General features: G+C 40.0%; 1 protein-coding gene across 4 annotated transcripts; it reads right to left on the reverse strand.

Annotated features, from left to right (window-relative positions):
* Positions 1-3,418: 3,418 nt before the first annotated feature.
* LOC129770374 (protein SERAC1) lies at positions 3,419-11,934 on the reverse strand. 4 transcript variants are annotated; one of them, XM_055773163.1, is made up of 5 exons: positions 11,918-11,934; positions 11,380-11,659; positions 10,200-11,263; positions 9,873-10,139; positions 3,419-4,662 (listed from the first exon to the last, which is right to left on the reverse strand). In XM_055773163.1, the coding sequence occupies exons 2-5, from the start codon at positions 11,436-11,438 to the stop codon at positions 3,554-3,556; spliced, it is 2,499 nt and encodes an 832-aa protein (XP_055629138.1). In that variant the 5' UTR covers positions 11,439-11,659; positions 11,918-11,934; the 3' UTR covers positions 3,419-3,553. The 4 variants fall into 4 exon arrangements, with proteins under 4 accessions (XP_055629138.1, XP_055629139.1, XP_055629140.1 ...); XM_055773164.1 differs by lacking the exon at positions 11,918-11,934 and having other exon boundaries at positions 10,200-10,880; positions 10,941-11,263; positions 11,380-11,910; XM_055773165.1 differs by lacking the exon at positions 11,918-11,934 and having other exon boundaries at positions 10,080-10,139; positions 10,200-10,880; positions 10,941-11,263; positions 11,380-11,909.
* Positions 11,935-15,376: the final 3,442 nt, after the last annotated feature.

Below are 15,376 nucleotides of genomic sequence, written 5' to 3' on the forward strand. Positions count from 1 at the left end.
GAACTACTGGTTGCATAAATGTCTAATGTTATTTGCATAATCGCAAAAGCGTCTCAAGCGACAAAATCTTTTTTATATGAAAACATTACATTAAAATACATTGTTATGTTGATACATATACAGGGTGGCACATAAGTCACGCAACGCTCTGTGAAGGAAAAAAATAACGATTGCGATGCAACTATCGAGCGTGTTGGTTCCTAAGCGGTTCAGTTGTCGACTTTGTATCGTTTTTTATTCGAGAATAAAGATTTTGTATCGTGAAACTTTTTTTTATACGATTTTTTTTTTGTGCAAATCGGTTGCGTGACTTATGCGCAACTATGTATATGTTCACAAAAAAACATAAAAAGAATATTTTTCAAAATCTTGCATGTATCACTGGTTTTTCAAGGAAAAATAATTCCGACCAGATCGATACCATTTCGAAAATTAAAACGACCGCAAGGGTTAAATACCATGGAGATTGTAAGTATTGTTGATTTTCTGCGTTTTCAAATAGATAAGTGGCGGTAGTGGGGTAACACATATATTATCGCCTGGAGCCGCATTGTGTGCAGTACGAGAAGAATGTCGCGTTGCATACTGAGTGCGTTACGTGCATTATTCTGAGCACGTGTATTCTTTTCGCGAGAACAAGAATGAAGCATAGATCAACTATCTTCAGCTGCGTCTACAAAACAGCGCAAACTCATCGGTCCTTTTCAGGGCCACTAAAACTTACAACTAATAAGTTATTTTTGAAATTTCGATGCATTCTAAAAATCTATTTTATATTTATTTTTGATGAAGGGAGCTTCCTTCTGTGAATTCAGCAGTGTGTTTGGATTTATTGGTGTAATGACGTTGTTTTGGATTGTAGAGGTTTTTGCTTTCGACGCATGGTATTATTCAGCGTTGAGAGTTGTGCTCTCCGGTGATAAACTGAAGCTGAAAATTTGCTTTGATGTTGTTGCTTTCGCCTCCAATGCCACTACAACACAATAGATTCGGATCGGATTTTCTGTTGCCGTTCTACGTCTTCTGAGATGATTCGTTCTGCGTTGGAGATGTAATTTTGCTAAGAGATACTGAAAAACTTCTTATATTATATATTCAAGAAGTTCAATATTTCAATTTCAGTGCTAATCACTCAGTGAAAGCATTCATTTATCGACCCTTGTCATTGCTATCAAATAAATGTAGCAAAGAGTTTTATTATTAAATTCCTCTAATGTTTGTTCTCGCTGACAATAATTTCGTAGTGCTATGTACTTCCCATAATTCATACTTCATCGGAACAGTTCATACTTCCCATACTTCATCGGAACAGTTGCGTCGGCCCGGCTGAAGAGAAGCTCCGATTTATGAACTATTAGAGACGAATGAACTGCAAGGTTTAAAGCCTCTATAATGCAAACAAAAAATGAGGAATTTCTGAAAAAATAAAAAATTGGCTTGATAACGGGATCGCTTCAAAACAACTAGCGCGAAATCCATGTATTGCCTAAAAGATGGGCCAAGGTTGGATGTGCGTGCTCCAAACTATGCAGCAGTAAGTTTCATGTTCCAAACGGATGCGTCTATCATCCTAAGGCGTCGTGCACAAATTACGTAACGCGAGTAGGGAGGATAGGCGGATAGCCGTGATCGTTACTAAACAAAATTCCATTTTTATTCCTAAATAAATTCGCAGGCCCCTATATGTTTGATCGGCTAACTTCGATTCTGGGACCGAATGAGGTGTCCTGAGCCAGGATGATAAAGCGCGTGTTTTAATGGATTTAACAGCAGCCAGTAAGCAAGCACCGATAGATGCATCCCGAACAGGGTTATTTCAGGTTTTTTTAAGCCAAGATTTTGAGAATTTAGAAAATAGATTTTGGAGATTTATAAAATCATCTGTAGATATCTACGTAGGTGTTGAAGATGTAGAAATAGAAGCTACTTAAATGGGCGAGAACAAAACAATAGTTTTAAGTACCATCTGTTGAACCATCAAATGGTTGAACGACTAAAGTTTGAATAAACAATAGAAATTTTAGAATGAAAAATTCCTGCCTTGTCCATATCCTAAGCATTAGCAATATAAGAACGTTATGTGCCTTTCTCAAGTATTGGCATTTCTCCAGTTCAGTCCCATTATGCTACTTTTAATTGCGTGCCTGAAATATATGTTAATGAAGATATTTACGTTGTCCAATGTGAACAAGTATCCCCTGGTAACTGAACAAAATTACCATTGCACCGCAAGGAAGCAATGTATTTTTTACTACCATGTATATGTTTCCTGGCATTACGTGGATACCATTAATCAATTCTATACCAAGCAATGATACTAAAGCAAAAATTATACTTAGAAAATGAACTTATAAACCTAATACAGATTTCAATACAGTTTTTTGAGAAAAAGCTAAGATAAAAAAAATTCAGACCAAAAACATAGATCTTGATTTTGTTATGGCCGCTAAACATAAGCTTATTCCGTCTGTTATCGCAGGATGTTTGGGCACCTTGGTCATGCTGAACAGTTTAATACAGTGGTCCAATGTATGTTGCAGTTCAGGAAGGCACTGTTCTTCGGACGTATTTTCTCATGGGTTCGATTTTAGTAGGGAGATTATTCAGCTTTAATGAATAATCAAGCCAGTACATAATCATAATCATTGTGGATGAAGGACCAGACGAGAACCCCCGTTTTACAAAGGTCAAAGATATTTTCGATTTATCATTTTAATCAATTGACTTTGGTCCAATAAGCGTTACTACAAATGCTCCACGACGCAGTGCTTTCAATTGTTGAATGTCGAATGACTCCTCTTCCCCGGGAGTTAGTAGGTTTAATACTTCATCATGATCATGAGGAATCTTAACTGGAAACGAAATTAGTACGATATTAAACCGAGTGGTTTGCTCGACATCCCAGGACCTTTTGCAAGTAGTGAAATGTAACTACAGAAACTGCTGCATTGGAACGAGGAGTAGTTAGTATAAATCAACATCTCAGCTAAACGTCAGATGGGTTGAAAGCACCAATCCCAACTGATGTCAGCATTAATTTTCCGTCTCTTTTTGTTCAAATTTCTATAGACTTGGCGAAAGTTTTTCCGATGTCACTATTTGCATATAAGGAACTTCCGTAAGAACATTCGATTCCGACCTGAGCAGATATCTATTTTTTTAAATTTGATATTCTCATTACTTAAAGAAGCATAAACATTTTCAAACGACTTTGACCTTGTGTAAATATTTGCGTTACGTGACATAAGGGGAAGGGGATTTGTCTTGCGTCACCTCTTGTTACATAAGGGGGAGGGGGCCTAAAAATGACATTTTTAGTGTTACGTAATTTGTGCACGACTCCTAATATGAAACCTGGAAATTTCGGAATGTTTTAGCCAGTGGCACGTATCCAAAATCTAAAAAAAACACATTCCTCTATGTATTTAGTACCATTTCATGGTAACATTCCATAAAATAAATAAATAAAAATACTTCTTCGTTTTTTTCAGATCATAAAACTTAACAATATATTCTCACCTCCAAACAGTGGGAAAGCGCATGGAAATTTCATTTAGAGAAATATATTGAATAGCCTGTCCAACTGCCGCAACTGCCGATAAACGTCGCTGAAAACGGAACTATGCATCTTCCCAACATCGGTTCCCTTGGCACTGGACACTTTCTCGTGCGCTTCCTGTCCCTCGTCAGTGTGTTTGGCCGATTGCATCGCACAAAAAATTGTGCTTATTAGCCTCTGGTAGAGGAATGTTTGCCGACACATGGGTTTGCTTAGGTTCAGATGGTCCTCTTTAGTCATATAGAAATCACCCTCATCGATACGAGCGGACACTTCCGGGACTATATGGATGGGAAACTTGAATGATGTAAGTGCCGTGGGGACTCCTTCACAGATGCTAACGATTTCCGGTTTCCTCTTGAGTGAACCGATCGTTTTCAGGAACGTTTTATTGAGATGCAGCAATTGTTTGGAGTTTTCCTCGAGCTCACGAACCTCTACCGAAGGCCAAATCAGCGCGGAAGTGTGCTGTTTCAGCTTCGCTACGGCACTGCCGCGATGTGGCGTTCCAAGGAACATAATAGCACGTGAATTCTCCGCTATCCGGCGAACAGCCGGATTTTCACTGGTTGACGCTTGGACAATAATACTTTTGATCAGTAATCCTCCCATCGAGTGACCGACCCAAACAACGGGCCGATCTTGGCCAATCTCGGAGTTTGCCAGTTTCTGCAGAAATTCTGCTGCGCGTTTTTCCAACTTTCCATCGTACTTCTCGCAAGGACATCCACTGGCCGACCACTGCGACAGGGAGGAATCGTAGTTCAAACCGATTACGCGAATGTTGGGAAAGTCTTTCGGCAGCCATTCCATCGGCCAACAGAATGACCGCCCAACGGATTCGTCTCCCAGCGGTTCCTGGAGCCATTGCTCGCCGGACACGCTGTAGCGACCCTCGGTGTTACGAACGGCAGGGCTGGTGTATTTTTCTTCGGCCAAAATTGGCAAGTCGGGGAACACAACGGACCACTCCGAACTGAGTGGTTCCTCTTCACGCAGGGCCTGGATGAGTTCTTTGGTAGCGGTGTCACTGATAGAGGGGCGAATCTTTTTCGGGCTCTGTTGCAGTGGGAGCAGCTCATCCTTGTACGACGTGATACCCTCTGGAAAGAAAGAATGGGGGCATCCATTAGACATGTTTGTTGATAAGTATACTAATTGAGGTAAGAGAATGTCTTAATGTAATGCATGTTGTCTGGGCGATACGATGAGATTCCCAAGCGTTATTAATCTGTTTTGATGAGGTGGAAATCTTTCTGTCGTTTTACTCCTACGGACTGATCGAGCCAACTCTTGCTTTTGTTTTTTCAATACAGTTATCTATTGAATCTTCCGTGATGTGAAATTAACCATTAACGACCAAGCTGTGAAAAGTATTTTTCGGACGAAATCCATCAGTATAATTTTGTTTATGGCGTTCAACAAACCCCAATTTATTACCCAATAAAGTCATACCAAATTTAATGATCTTGATGGTGATAGCTAATAAATTGTTTATTTGGCGCAAAACATTGGTGAAATTACATTACTTTCCAAAGACATGAAAAATAATATTTGATGGCTTTGTCTGGGTCGCCTCGCTAGAGGTTTTGGATGATTATTCTGTATTTCCGCATATTTTCTCCTCGTTCTATACAGTTCTTCGTTAACCATCGCCATTCCATCATCTCGATGTATGACACTATTGCGGATGTACCAAGGTGAGCCAGTAATTTGTCATAGCGGCTTACTCTGTACTCTTTCGATAATTTCGATGTTACTTTTGCTGTATGCCTTAATTGACAGCCGTAATACTAAACAGACTTTAGCATTCATTTGTATAGAAGTAGGTCAAATTCTAGCTTTCGTTTCAACCCCATATATTTGATTTGCTTGCATCTTCAGTTGCACTATTTTTTGTCTTTTATATACCTCTTCCAGGTTTGACGACGATAAAGGTGCAATTTTATTCGATTAGGACACTGCAAATCCCTTGGACTTGGTTTGTGAACATGTGTTCTTATTAAGTTTGGACATGAGCACATTTTGTTTCGTTTACTTTAATTCTCCATTTTTATACTCATTTTTCCACTGCCGTTGTATGTTCCTGGAGATCTCGTGGAGCAATCGTCGGTTTTACACAGTCGAGAAATCAGCTGTGAGGATAAGCGGACCAAGGCTACTTTCCTGGATCACCAGCATTAATTTCTCGCTCTAATGAAACAGTTGTACCGAACATGCGACATAAAGACAGAGCGCTGAGCGATATCCGCGGCCTTCGTATATTTTACGAATTATTCTAACAATTCTGGTGTACTTGTTCAATGGTGCCATATTTAACTCGAATTCCTAATGTATGATTCAGAATCAATTATTGAATCTTAGGCGTTAGTTGTATTAACATGATTTTTTGAACTTTTTTAAAAAGATTGGAAGGATGCAGATAAATCTGATGGTGATTCCACTTTCTGAAAGTCTTTTCCTGGCTTGAGGGAAATATTCTATGTGGATCATTGCGTTGGAGAGTTTTGTGGGACATTTAATTGCTAGTGTCAGGGTGTCGTCTCAAAATCCCAAAAAAATGCCCTGATATTCTCTGATTCTCCAGTAATTTTTCAGAAAAACTGCAGTTCCTAAAAAAATAATTAGCTTCTCGAATCGTTTTCCCTCCAATTTTTTCATCGGAATTAATGATGGGAAGATCAAGAATACATCAACGCTTCATAAGCTTTAAAACCAGTGCTTCGCATCTCAGATGAAATATCAAAATTTGACTGTTGTAAAAATTTAACGAGTTTTTTTTAAATTCATTAATCCTTCGATTAACTGTGTAAAACATGCAATCCGAAGCTTCCCAAATACAAAAAAATTTCTTCTCCTTTTTGAAAGACCAGTTGCAGCTCGCGAAATATGACCAATTCACATTTATACCGCTCATCGACACAAGAAGAAGTTTGCTCAAATATATAATTCCCAGGTCTTCTTTAAAAGCTGCAAGTTGATCTCTGATGCTTGAGAACGTTCCAAGAATATTGACGTCATGTAATTACGAAAGCGAAAAACATAATCTTGTTCGAAGCCTATGTTTCGAAGATGGTATTTGCTCGGACAGAGTCCTGTAAATGTGCTGAGATGTTTCTTATTAAAAAACTATTTTTTTTATTAAAAAAGCAATTGTTGAGTAACTTTCATGCTCGCGCGATAGATTTTGTTGACTGGTTAAGCTGTACAGCCATCCAATTGGCCATCGCTTACCGTTCTTCTCATTTCATCAGCTCACTCTTCGACACACAATCAGAAATTCCACAAAATTGATCTGGACCAGTGAAGGACATGAGCCATATATTGCAAGTTCATCTGCTTGATCATTTCCCTCTGTACCCCAATGGCCAGGAGTCCAGTACAGTTGTATCGAACTTATCTTACTTAATTGCCGTGAAAAGCAAATGCATTCCCAGACAATTTTTCAAGAGCACATGGAAGCATTAGGGGCTTTAAGTGCCTTTAAGTGTCTGACAAGATGCAGATGATAGCATGCCTATGGTTTCTTTTGAGGCGGACATTTAAACAGTCTATTATTGCAGCTATTTGTGTCACCTAGTTGCAAAACCGACCAACTCCACAAGTTTGAGAAAATGGTTTTTTTTCGGTTTTTTAGACCTTAGGTACATTTTTCCACTTATTGGTAGTGAGAAACAGCACCAATATCGATCAATTCCCTATAAAATACGCGTTTAAAAATCATGATGTGCTGCATAACCGGTGGCATGATGCTACAGAAAATCGTCTTTCTTGTAAAATTTTAATTTTTGGAGTTGGCCGGCTTTGGCGACACATTTCTGCCTGAAATAACTGTTGACCAGTTCTCCATGGCTACACAATTTTTTATTCTGGAACCATACACTCCAGCGCCTGTTCTGGCATCTATCTTCTAACCATCAGTATAGAATTGAACCATTACGAACACTGGGGCCACCTTCAACCCATACTGAACGAGAAAGTTCGATTACACTGTATGGATATCATAATTAGTTCTAGATTCCATCCAATTACTGTTCATCTCTGAGGATGGTCCAACGGGTAAAAAATTCAGGATCCTCAAATGGCCAATTTTGTCCCCGTATAATATTTTGTTTCCATCTTTCAGCTTTAGAGTGCTTTTATCAGCCTCTAGCTGAACATATTGACTCAAAGGTAACAGGTAAAGCATAGCCTCCAATGCCTTTGAGGGTGTTCTTCGCATTGCTCTAGATATAGCAATGCATGTCAGTCATCGTAGTTTGTTTAGCATTTTGATGGCCATGGTCTCCTCTTAGTCTTTGGTCATCATACTAACGAAGCATAGGCTATCCTAGTCAGCCGCGATTCTCAAAAAGAGTGCTTTGCGTTGAAGGCACCAGCGACGATAAATCGATGTCCTTGTAATGAAATGGAATTTTTCAGTTCCTACTTGAGTAGAGTACTTTTAGTACTAATTTCTCTGATTTACCCTCGATGCACAAAGCCGTTGCTTGAATATTCAGATTGCTGTGGCGGTGCCATTAATAGTGTGGAATTTCTCGTTCGATGAGAACCACAGCTCTTCCTCTTGCTGACCCGTGCGGGTGGTTTGTACCGTAGAAATTATATTCCGTGATTCTAATGTTGTAAAATCCGTCAGATGAGTTTCGTTGATGAGAAAGACCTAAATGTCGTGTTGGTTCAAACATAATTTAATTCAATTTCAATGGTTATGAACCCCGTTCGAATTCCAATAGTAGATTTTCAAATAAAAATATTTTGAACATTGCAGTTTTTGGGTGAGAAGTTGCTGGCTACGACAGATTTCTTGAATCGGTTTTTGCATTGATGGTATGAGCTTCATGATTGAACCCATAAATATGCTAGCACTATTCTCTTTCTTGGTACACCTGCCGATCTCTGCTTGTACACACATTTTCAACCAAAGTGTTACCGACATAGTGTTGCTGCAATTTGAGTGCTGTCGTCCAAACCAGATGAACGTTTCGGAATGTTACAATGACGCTATATCCTAGGAATGATTTCACCAATAAACCAGGTTCTCCAAACTCGGGTTACTTAAATTCCTGCCAAGTCCTGCTCCACCCGGCCCAAGTTGGACTCCTCTCATTGTTGTCCCCACAGAATTAGGAGCGAACACCATCTTTGCGGGGCTGCTGTCTGGCATTCTAACATGTTTCACCCATCGCACTCGTCCAGCTTTGACGGCTTTCAGGATGCTGGGTTCGGTGTAGAGTTGTGTCAGTTCGTGATTTATCATTTTATTGTACTGAGCACTCGTGATTCGAAAACGCCAACTGCTTGCGAGTTGTCTCCAAGCGTCGTCCATGCTTCGTGTCTATAACATTCTTCCGGGTCAGAGTTTGTTGGATCTTAGGGATTTGGCTGCTGTTGTCAGTTGTCAGACCTGGAGCAAAGGTAAATAAACTCGTCGACCACCTCGAGCACATCGCTATCGATTACAACACTGCTGGCAAGAGAGATTCTATTATGATCAGCTTTTTCTGCCAGTATACATTTAGTCTTAGACGCAGCAATCCCAAGCTCAATCAGCTCAATACACGAAGCAGTGTATCAATCGAGTATATAGCTTTCTGAATAACTCCTTCCAAGGACACATTTGAGAGCAGACAGTAGAGTCCAGTCCAGCTTTGCCCTGTGAGTCTCAAACCATTCCGACAGATCGTCTGAGATCCGCACACTGTTCATCGTTGCCTGAATCAGTCTTGTCAGCTTTCGAGGAAAGTTGTGCTCAACTATGATCCTTCATTGCCGTTATTGGTCGATTGCATATGTGGCTTTGAAGTCGACAAAGATGTGGTGCGTGAGAACTTGAGCTATTCTGAGTATTCTGAGTATAAGTTTTGCCGGACATTTCTCGAAGAGCTCCGCTGCGAGGCCGTCTTCTACTACTGCTTTGTGGTTCTTTGGCTGATTAATGACCTCCTTCACTTCACTCATCGTAGAAGATGGTACTTCATACTGATACTTACTGAACCTGCTTTCCCGGGGCTCATTTTTAAACTTTCCTATACAACCAAAGTTTTTTTTTATCTCATATTTAAAATCTCGAATGAGAGTTAGAAAAGCAATGGTTGAATTATGTTAGACGCTCTTATAACGAAGGCCTTATCTAACAAAACGGCACATTTTTGGAAAATTTAAAATTGGTTATTCGAGCAATTTCGCCATTTGATTACCCCATGCATCTTCATGAGACATCATCATTTATGGGTTAAGCGTGTGTACTATCACCATGAAGCATGATTGATCCTACAAGCGTTTGGGTAAGACGCACTTACTGTACGCTTACCTTCGGTGCGGATCCCCGCCTGATCTTCGTCGAAAGAAGACTTTTTTGCGGACCAATAGAACAGCGGAAATTTGGTCGGGATGGAACTATCTCTGGTCGTCGTCGTTGTGGTCGTCGGAGTGTTAGTTGAAGATGTTTCGGCCCTCCCATCACCATTGTCACCTTTGGCGAGCGATGAAACGAGATTAACAGATACATGTTTCTTACCTAGGAGACTGGCCGCCTGCGGCTTGAGATCCTTCTGTCGCCAGGTTACGAATACTCCTCCTGCAATGTTCATACCATTGATTATATTGTGTCAAAAGTTGAATGGGCAGCCTCATTTACCTAACAAACCATGGATGAACACCACATCCACATCTGGTTTATTTTTCCTCCGGCCCTTAGGATAGAGGGGATACACATTTGACTCGTAGTTAAAACCATTCGGGTCATCTCGGTCCAGATTGGATAGCGCAATATCGGTGGTCACCTGCATCCGCATGTCAATATCTTTCTGCCAGCGTGACATGATACCGATCCATCCGCTCGCGAAGAAATCGTACGCTCGGTCTTCACAAACAGACAAATTCGCCATAATCCGAGACAACATTAGCTTAATATCGATACTGTCTTTGAAATGCTTCTCCACTTCTATCAACGCTAGCAGTCCACCAGCATCGATTATCTTCCGGCAGTTCTCTTCGGTGGTTGTCAAATGGACAAGAGCACTGAGTGCTTGCTTGAGCGTTTCCGTCTCGAATTGCGTCACGCTAACCCTATAACTGACACCTTCATCTCCAACTGGTTCTTTGATCGGTGTGAATGTGTGTTCCAGCACATATTCAGCGCATTTGTTCGGAACTAGTTTTTCGATCAGACCTTTAACTTCAACCAAAACCTCATGGATTTCCTTTTCCACTCCATACTGCCGGGGCGGTAGGAACCAACGAGAATCACAGTTCGAACGGGCTAAAGAGACTGCCGTCTGCGCGTCGCACAGTTGGGCCAAATGCTGAAAGTCCCAATCTGAAACATTGTGAAACCAATTCAAATATTGCACCACATGGTTTGCATAGTTCATCTTACCTTTTAAATGGTCAATGAGTGCCAATTGCCTAACCGCTTTCAGTCGCTCACTTTGATCGCCCTCTTGGGCAATCTTCAGCAGTCTCCAGGCAACCGAATGTTTGAACGTTTTCCACCACTTCTCGAAGGGTTGGACCACGACATTCACCAACCTTCCATCCTGTCTTTCCTGTTCCAGCTGCTCCAGCAGCGATTGCCTGTAGATGTGATGTTTGATATAAATATAGTCCGGGCGCTTCCGATCAATGTCCAACACTCTTGTGTCCACCAAATTACTCAGGGCGGAATGTATCCGATAAGCCTCGTAGCTCACAAGGCCAACGCTAAAAATGGACATACAATCAGAACGTGGTGCCGTTTATTACGCATTTTCTGAATCATAGCGAGAAAAAATCCGAATCGCCCGAATGTATATCATCACGCTGAAAATTATACTCACAACGACATCAAACCGCATCCCGAGAAAAGTTTGCCCGCTTTTTTATACTCGCTGTACATAATTTAGTGCTCAAATTTGCATCATATACCAGACGTCGTCACTCTTTTCCTTTCCGTGCACGCTTTTCACTTCAACAATTTGTCCTTGAGTTCAACTCCCAATCACTGCGGCAATAGCACACACCGAAAATCACTAGCCAAAATGTTCTTCCGTTTGATTCAAGGCAGTCCAACTCCTATAATTTGCTGCTTTGATATTTCACAGTCTGAAAGTTCTGGTTCTGGGATAAAAAAAAAAGATCACACTTCTGTTCACTTGCTTTGCTTGGCTCAAAATGGTTTGAGAAAAACATAGCAGTCTCGCCTCATATAGTGCACAACGAGTTGTCAACAACTGAAAATTTTGTAAACATGCGATCGCGTTGGAGGTGTGTCAACATGGTGTCGACTCGCTCCCCCGGATACACGGGCAGTGGTGCGAAAGAGACCGCTATGGGCAGCGAGAACATCAGCAGATCCGAACACGTCACTTCTCCCACCTAATGTTTTTTGTTTAGTTTCTTTTATCGTGCTTTCTGCTGTGGCGCCCTGAGGAATGCATCGTTATTTACAACTATCCAACTCATCGACACGCAAAACTAACAGGATGTAAATATTTTTGTTTTTTTATGAAATTTTTTCTAATATTAGAATCCTGATGGATACATTTTAACGATCAATATTTTCACGTTTCATTTGCAGCAACTTTGTTTGCTATGAGCTGAGGTGTTATGAGTGGGTTGGTTCTGATTGGCGGAGGTGCTTCGATGCTGGGACTATCGATGTAAACATTGAGCGGGGGATAAGACAATATACGGGTATACACAGTTTGCACAATGGGATATGGCTGCATTATGGTAATAACATGATAAGGCACCTATGAATGAATACAGCGACTCAAACATGAATTCGTACACCATCATGCGGATCTGTCTTAACAACTTTTGAATGTCGAAAACAAGCTTTCGAAACATTGTATTTAGATAAAATCATAGTGTCACATGAGAGTGAAAAGGTACGCTATATTTTTTCATAAAAAGGCTTTTTATTTCTTAAAAAAAATGTTTGTAGATTAGCGAAGGTATGTGAATTGTCACAAACTCATTCATACGATAGTTCAAATTTCAATTCGATTTCGAAGGTGTTGATCATTTTCAGGATTCCATCTTTAGTATGGTAATCCTTGTTCATTGCGACCATCTTTAGCTGCCTTTAGTCGCTGTCTAGAATCTTTTTGGTATATTTAGGAGGAATATTCATCCATCAAATGGTTTCGAAGATCGTTACTAAACCATAACTAAACGTAATAAATCTGAAAGCAACTTTTAAACGTTGTGGTGGGGGTGCTTGTTTGCTGACGGTATTGGCAATTTGATTTTTCACCAATGATGTAATGTAGTAAAGTTTTAACAAAATGGGATTGTACCGAGAATTTGAGTTTTACCACGGCATAAGACATGAATAATAAAGCACATGAAGGTTGCATATGGTTACTTTACAATTATTCAAGAGTTGTTGGTTACTTTACAATTATTCAAGAGTTGTTACCACAATCACACGACAACTTTCCAATTAGAAAACTGAATGGAGGAATAGATGAGTAAGCCTCCCAAACACCAGAAAGCTTGTAGATAAAGGCTAAAGGAAGTTGCAATGAACAAGAGCTACCATACTAAGGATGGGTTCCTGAAATTGATCAATGCCTTCGAAATCGAATTGAAACTTAAATTACCCAATGAATATGAGTTTGGGTCAACTTCATCACATTCGCTAATCTACAATCATTTCTTTAAGAAATAAAAACCCATATTTCTGAATACAAATCATCAAAACTCTCATGTAACACTATAACTTTATCTAAATGGAATGTCTCGAAAGCTTCTTTTTGACTTTCGAAAGCAGCGAAGAGAAACCTGTATGGCAGACTACGATTTCGAGTTCGAGTTACCCTGAGGTTCCCTGACAACAATCCAATCACTTCCTGATAACGTTCTCGTTCCGCAAACTATGAATTTATTCTGCTTGGAATGAAAGATGATTTGTTTCAAACAATCTTCGTTTCACGTTTCACAAAAAAGTTGCTTTGTTATATTCGGATAATGGTATATCTTAAATCAAATACCATACAAATAACATAATAATCACAATAATCAAGTTAAAAATAAACGTGTGGTGTGACATATCGTGCCATTTTGTGGAATATGAATATTTTCATACTTATTTCTTCAAGTTAAGGAACAATTAGATGGGTGTTTTCCAAAAAATTATCGCATTGTTCATATAGAACTAGGTGATCATTGTATTACATTCGATTGTTAATCACGATTTCCAGAGTTAATTTTGTTTTCCACCATTTAGAATGAATGTGACAGAATATTTACTGCCCCAAAGATTTAATAACAAACCGCTGTTCCTTTTTTGGAGTATATTTCGCCCCAGATAAACAGATTGAATAGTTTGATCCAAGCTGAAAACCAGAATTCACGATTGTACATGAAGTGCTGAAAGATTTATATTTCATCATTCTCACTAATATCTGATCTTACGTTGTCTGTCCTTACATGTTGTCCTTATATGAATCAAGGCGCCTAGAAGTATATCCTAAGGTGGGTCAATTTGCTCAAACCACTCTGCCGCCATCTTGGAGGTCTACTGTGTTTAGTTTGTAAACAAAACACAATACGCTTGTGCACAACCTCGCTTGTAATCAGTCTGTCTCTGTCACGCTTCAAGACAATAATTCCCTTTCTGCTTTCTTCCGTACTGCTCTCGCTCCCCTAACCAACTTAGTGACGAAACGGCCTCACCTAGTACCATAGACCCGTCTTGATATAAATAGTACGTTGTTTCAATGTCCAATGCTATTAAATTTGAAGGTCATTTGAAAAAGCAGCAAGAATTTTAAGGTTGGAATAGCAGTAGAAGAAACCATCAGAACAATGGACAGCGAAAGGCAGATCATTTTTAAGGATATTTGTTGCAGTTTTTTTTACAGTGTCGTGTTAGAGGCATTTCCAGGATACTATATGGAGACTAGGACCTTATGGTCTGGAGAATTAATTCCGTACCATAAAGATAAAATTACTCCGTAAGGAAATCACAGTTTCAGAAGACGAGAAACGATTAGTGAACAAAAATTGGATGCCTAAAAAAATTGACGTTCCGCTCGCATTTTAGGCGCTCCGATGTCTTGTTTGTAACGTTCTCATTATTAGCGAATTCGTTTTGACGTAGGACTACGTCTTTCATTTCTATACCGGGGTGTAAAATCAAAGTTTCGAAAACGAAAGCGTTACGCCGGAGACCGAGATTTTGAGCGTTAATAGCTCCTAAACAACTGAACGAAATGGTATGATAAACACTTCATTCGAAAGATAAAATGTCTACGCGTTCTATACTTGTTACTTTCTGATCCAAAAACTTGTTTCAATAGTCTTAAAATTGCTTTCAAAACAGGCTATTGAAATCACCAATCGTTATATAAGCGAGCGCCGCTCGGAAATCCACTCAGTTCAAATTGAACAGCGATTGGAGCATGTTGTCGCTGTTGTGGTGAAGCTCTTCGTTTATCATGAAAGCGCGGATGAACGGTGTCACCAAGAGCCTGTTTGTGCACCTTAGGCCAGAAGGGAATCCATCAGGAGGAGAGTGATGCCACAAACGGTTCCCCGGGAAGATCTCGAAGCAGCCGCTACACACACACACACACACATACACGCGCGGAATTCTTTCCGTTTGAATGCCATTCAGTATCGAGAAAGATCCGGAAAATAATCTGCCAGTTCCTCTGGGAATTTAAAAATACATTCATGTGAAAGAGTTTATTTGAAGGTTTTCTATCCATGTAACACTGTGACCAAATATGTTTCAATGAAGTGCTATTAAGCAGCAGTAACATCGCGAGCTGAACATTGTCGGCACTCTCTCTCCGCTGATAGCGTGAGGACGCGCTTCCATTG

This window comes from Toxorhynchites rutilus, chromosome 2, assembly GCF_029784135.1.
Source record: "Toxorhynchites rutilus septentrionalis strain SRP chromosome 2, ASM2978413v1, whole genome shotgun sequence".
Lineage (NCBI taxonomy): Eukaryota > Metazoa > Arthropoda > Insecta > Diptera > Culicidae > Toxorhynchites > Toxorhynchites rutilus.

Coding starts and splice junctions, on each gene's coding strand:
- LOC129770374 (XM_055773163.1), bottom strand. CDS start 11,438: ATGTACAGCGAGTATAAAAAAGCGGGCAAACTTTTCTCGGGATGCGGT. Junction 11,264..11,379: donor GGATGCGGTTTGATGTCGTT/GTGAGTATAATT, acceptor GTCCATTTTTAG/CGTTGGCCTTGTGAGCTACG. Junction 10,140..10,199: donor GTTCATCCATGGTTTGTTAG/GTAAATGAGGCT, acceptor TGAACATTGCAG/GAGGAGTATTCGTAACCTGG.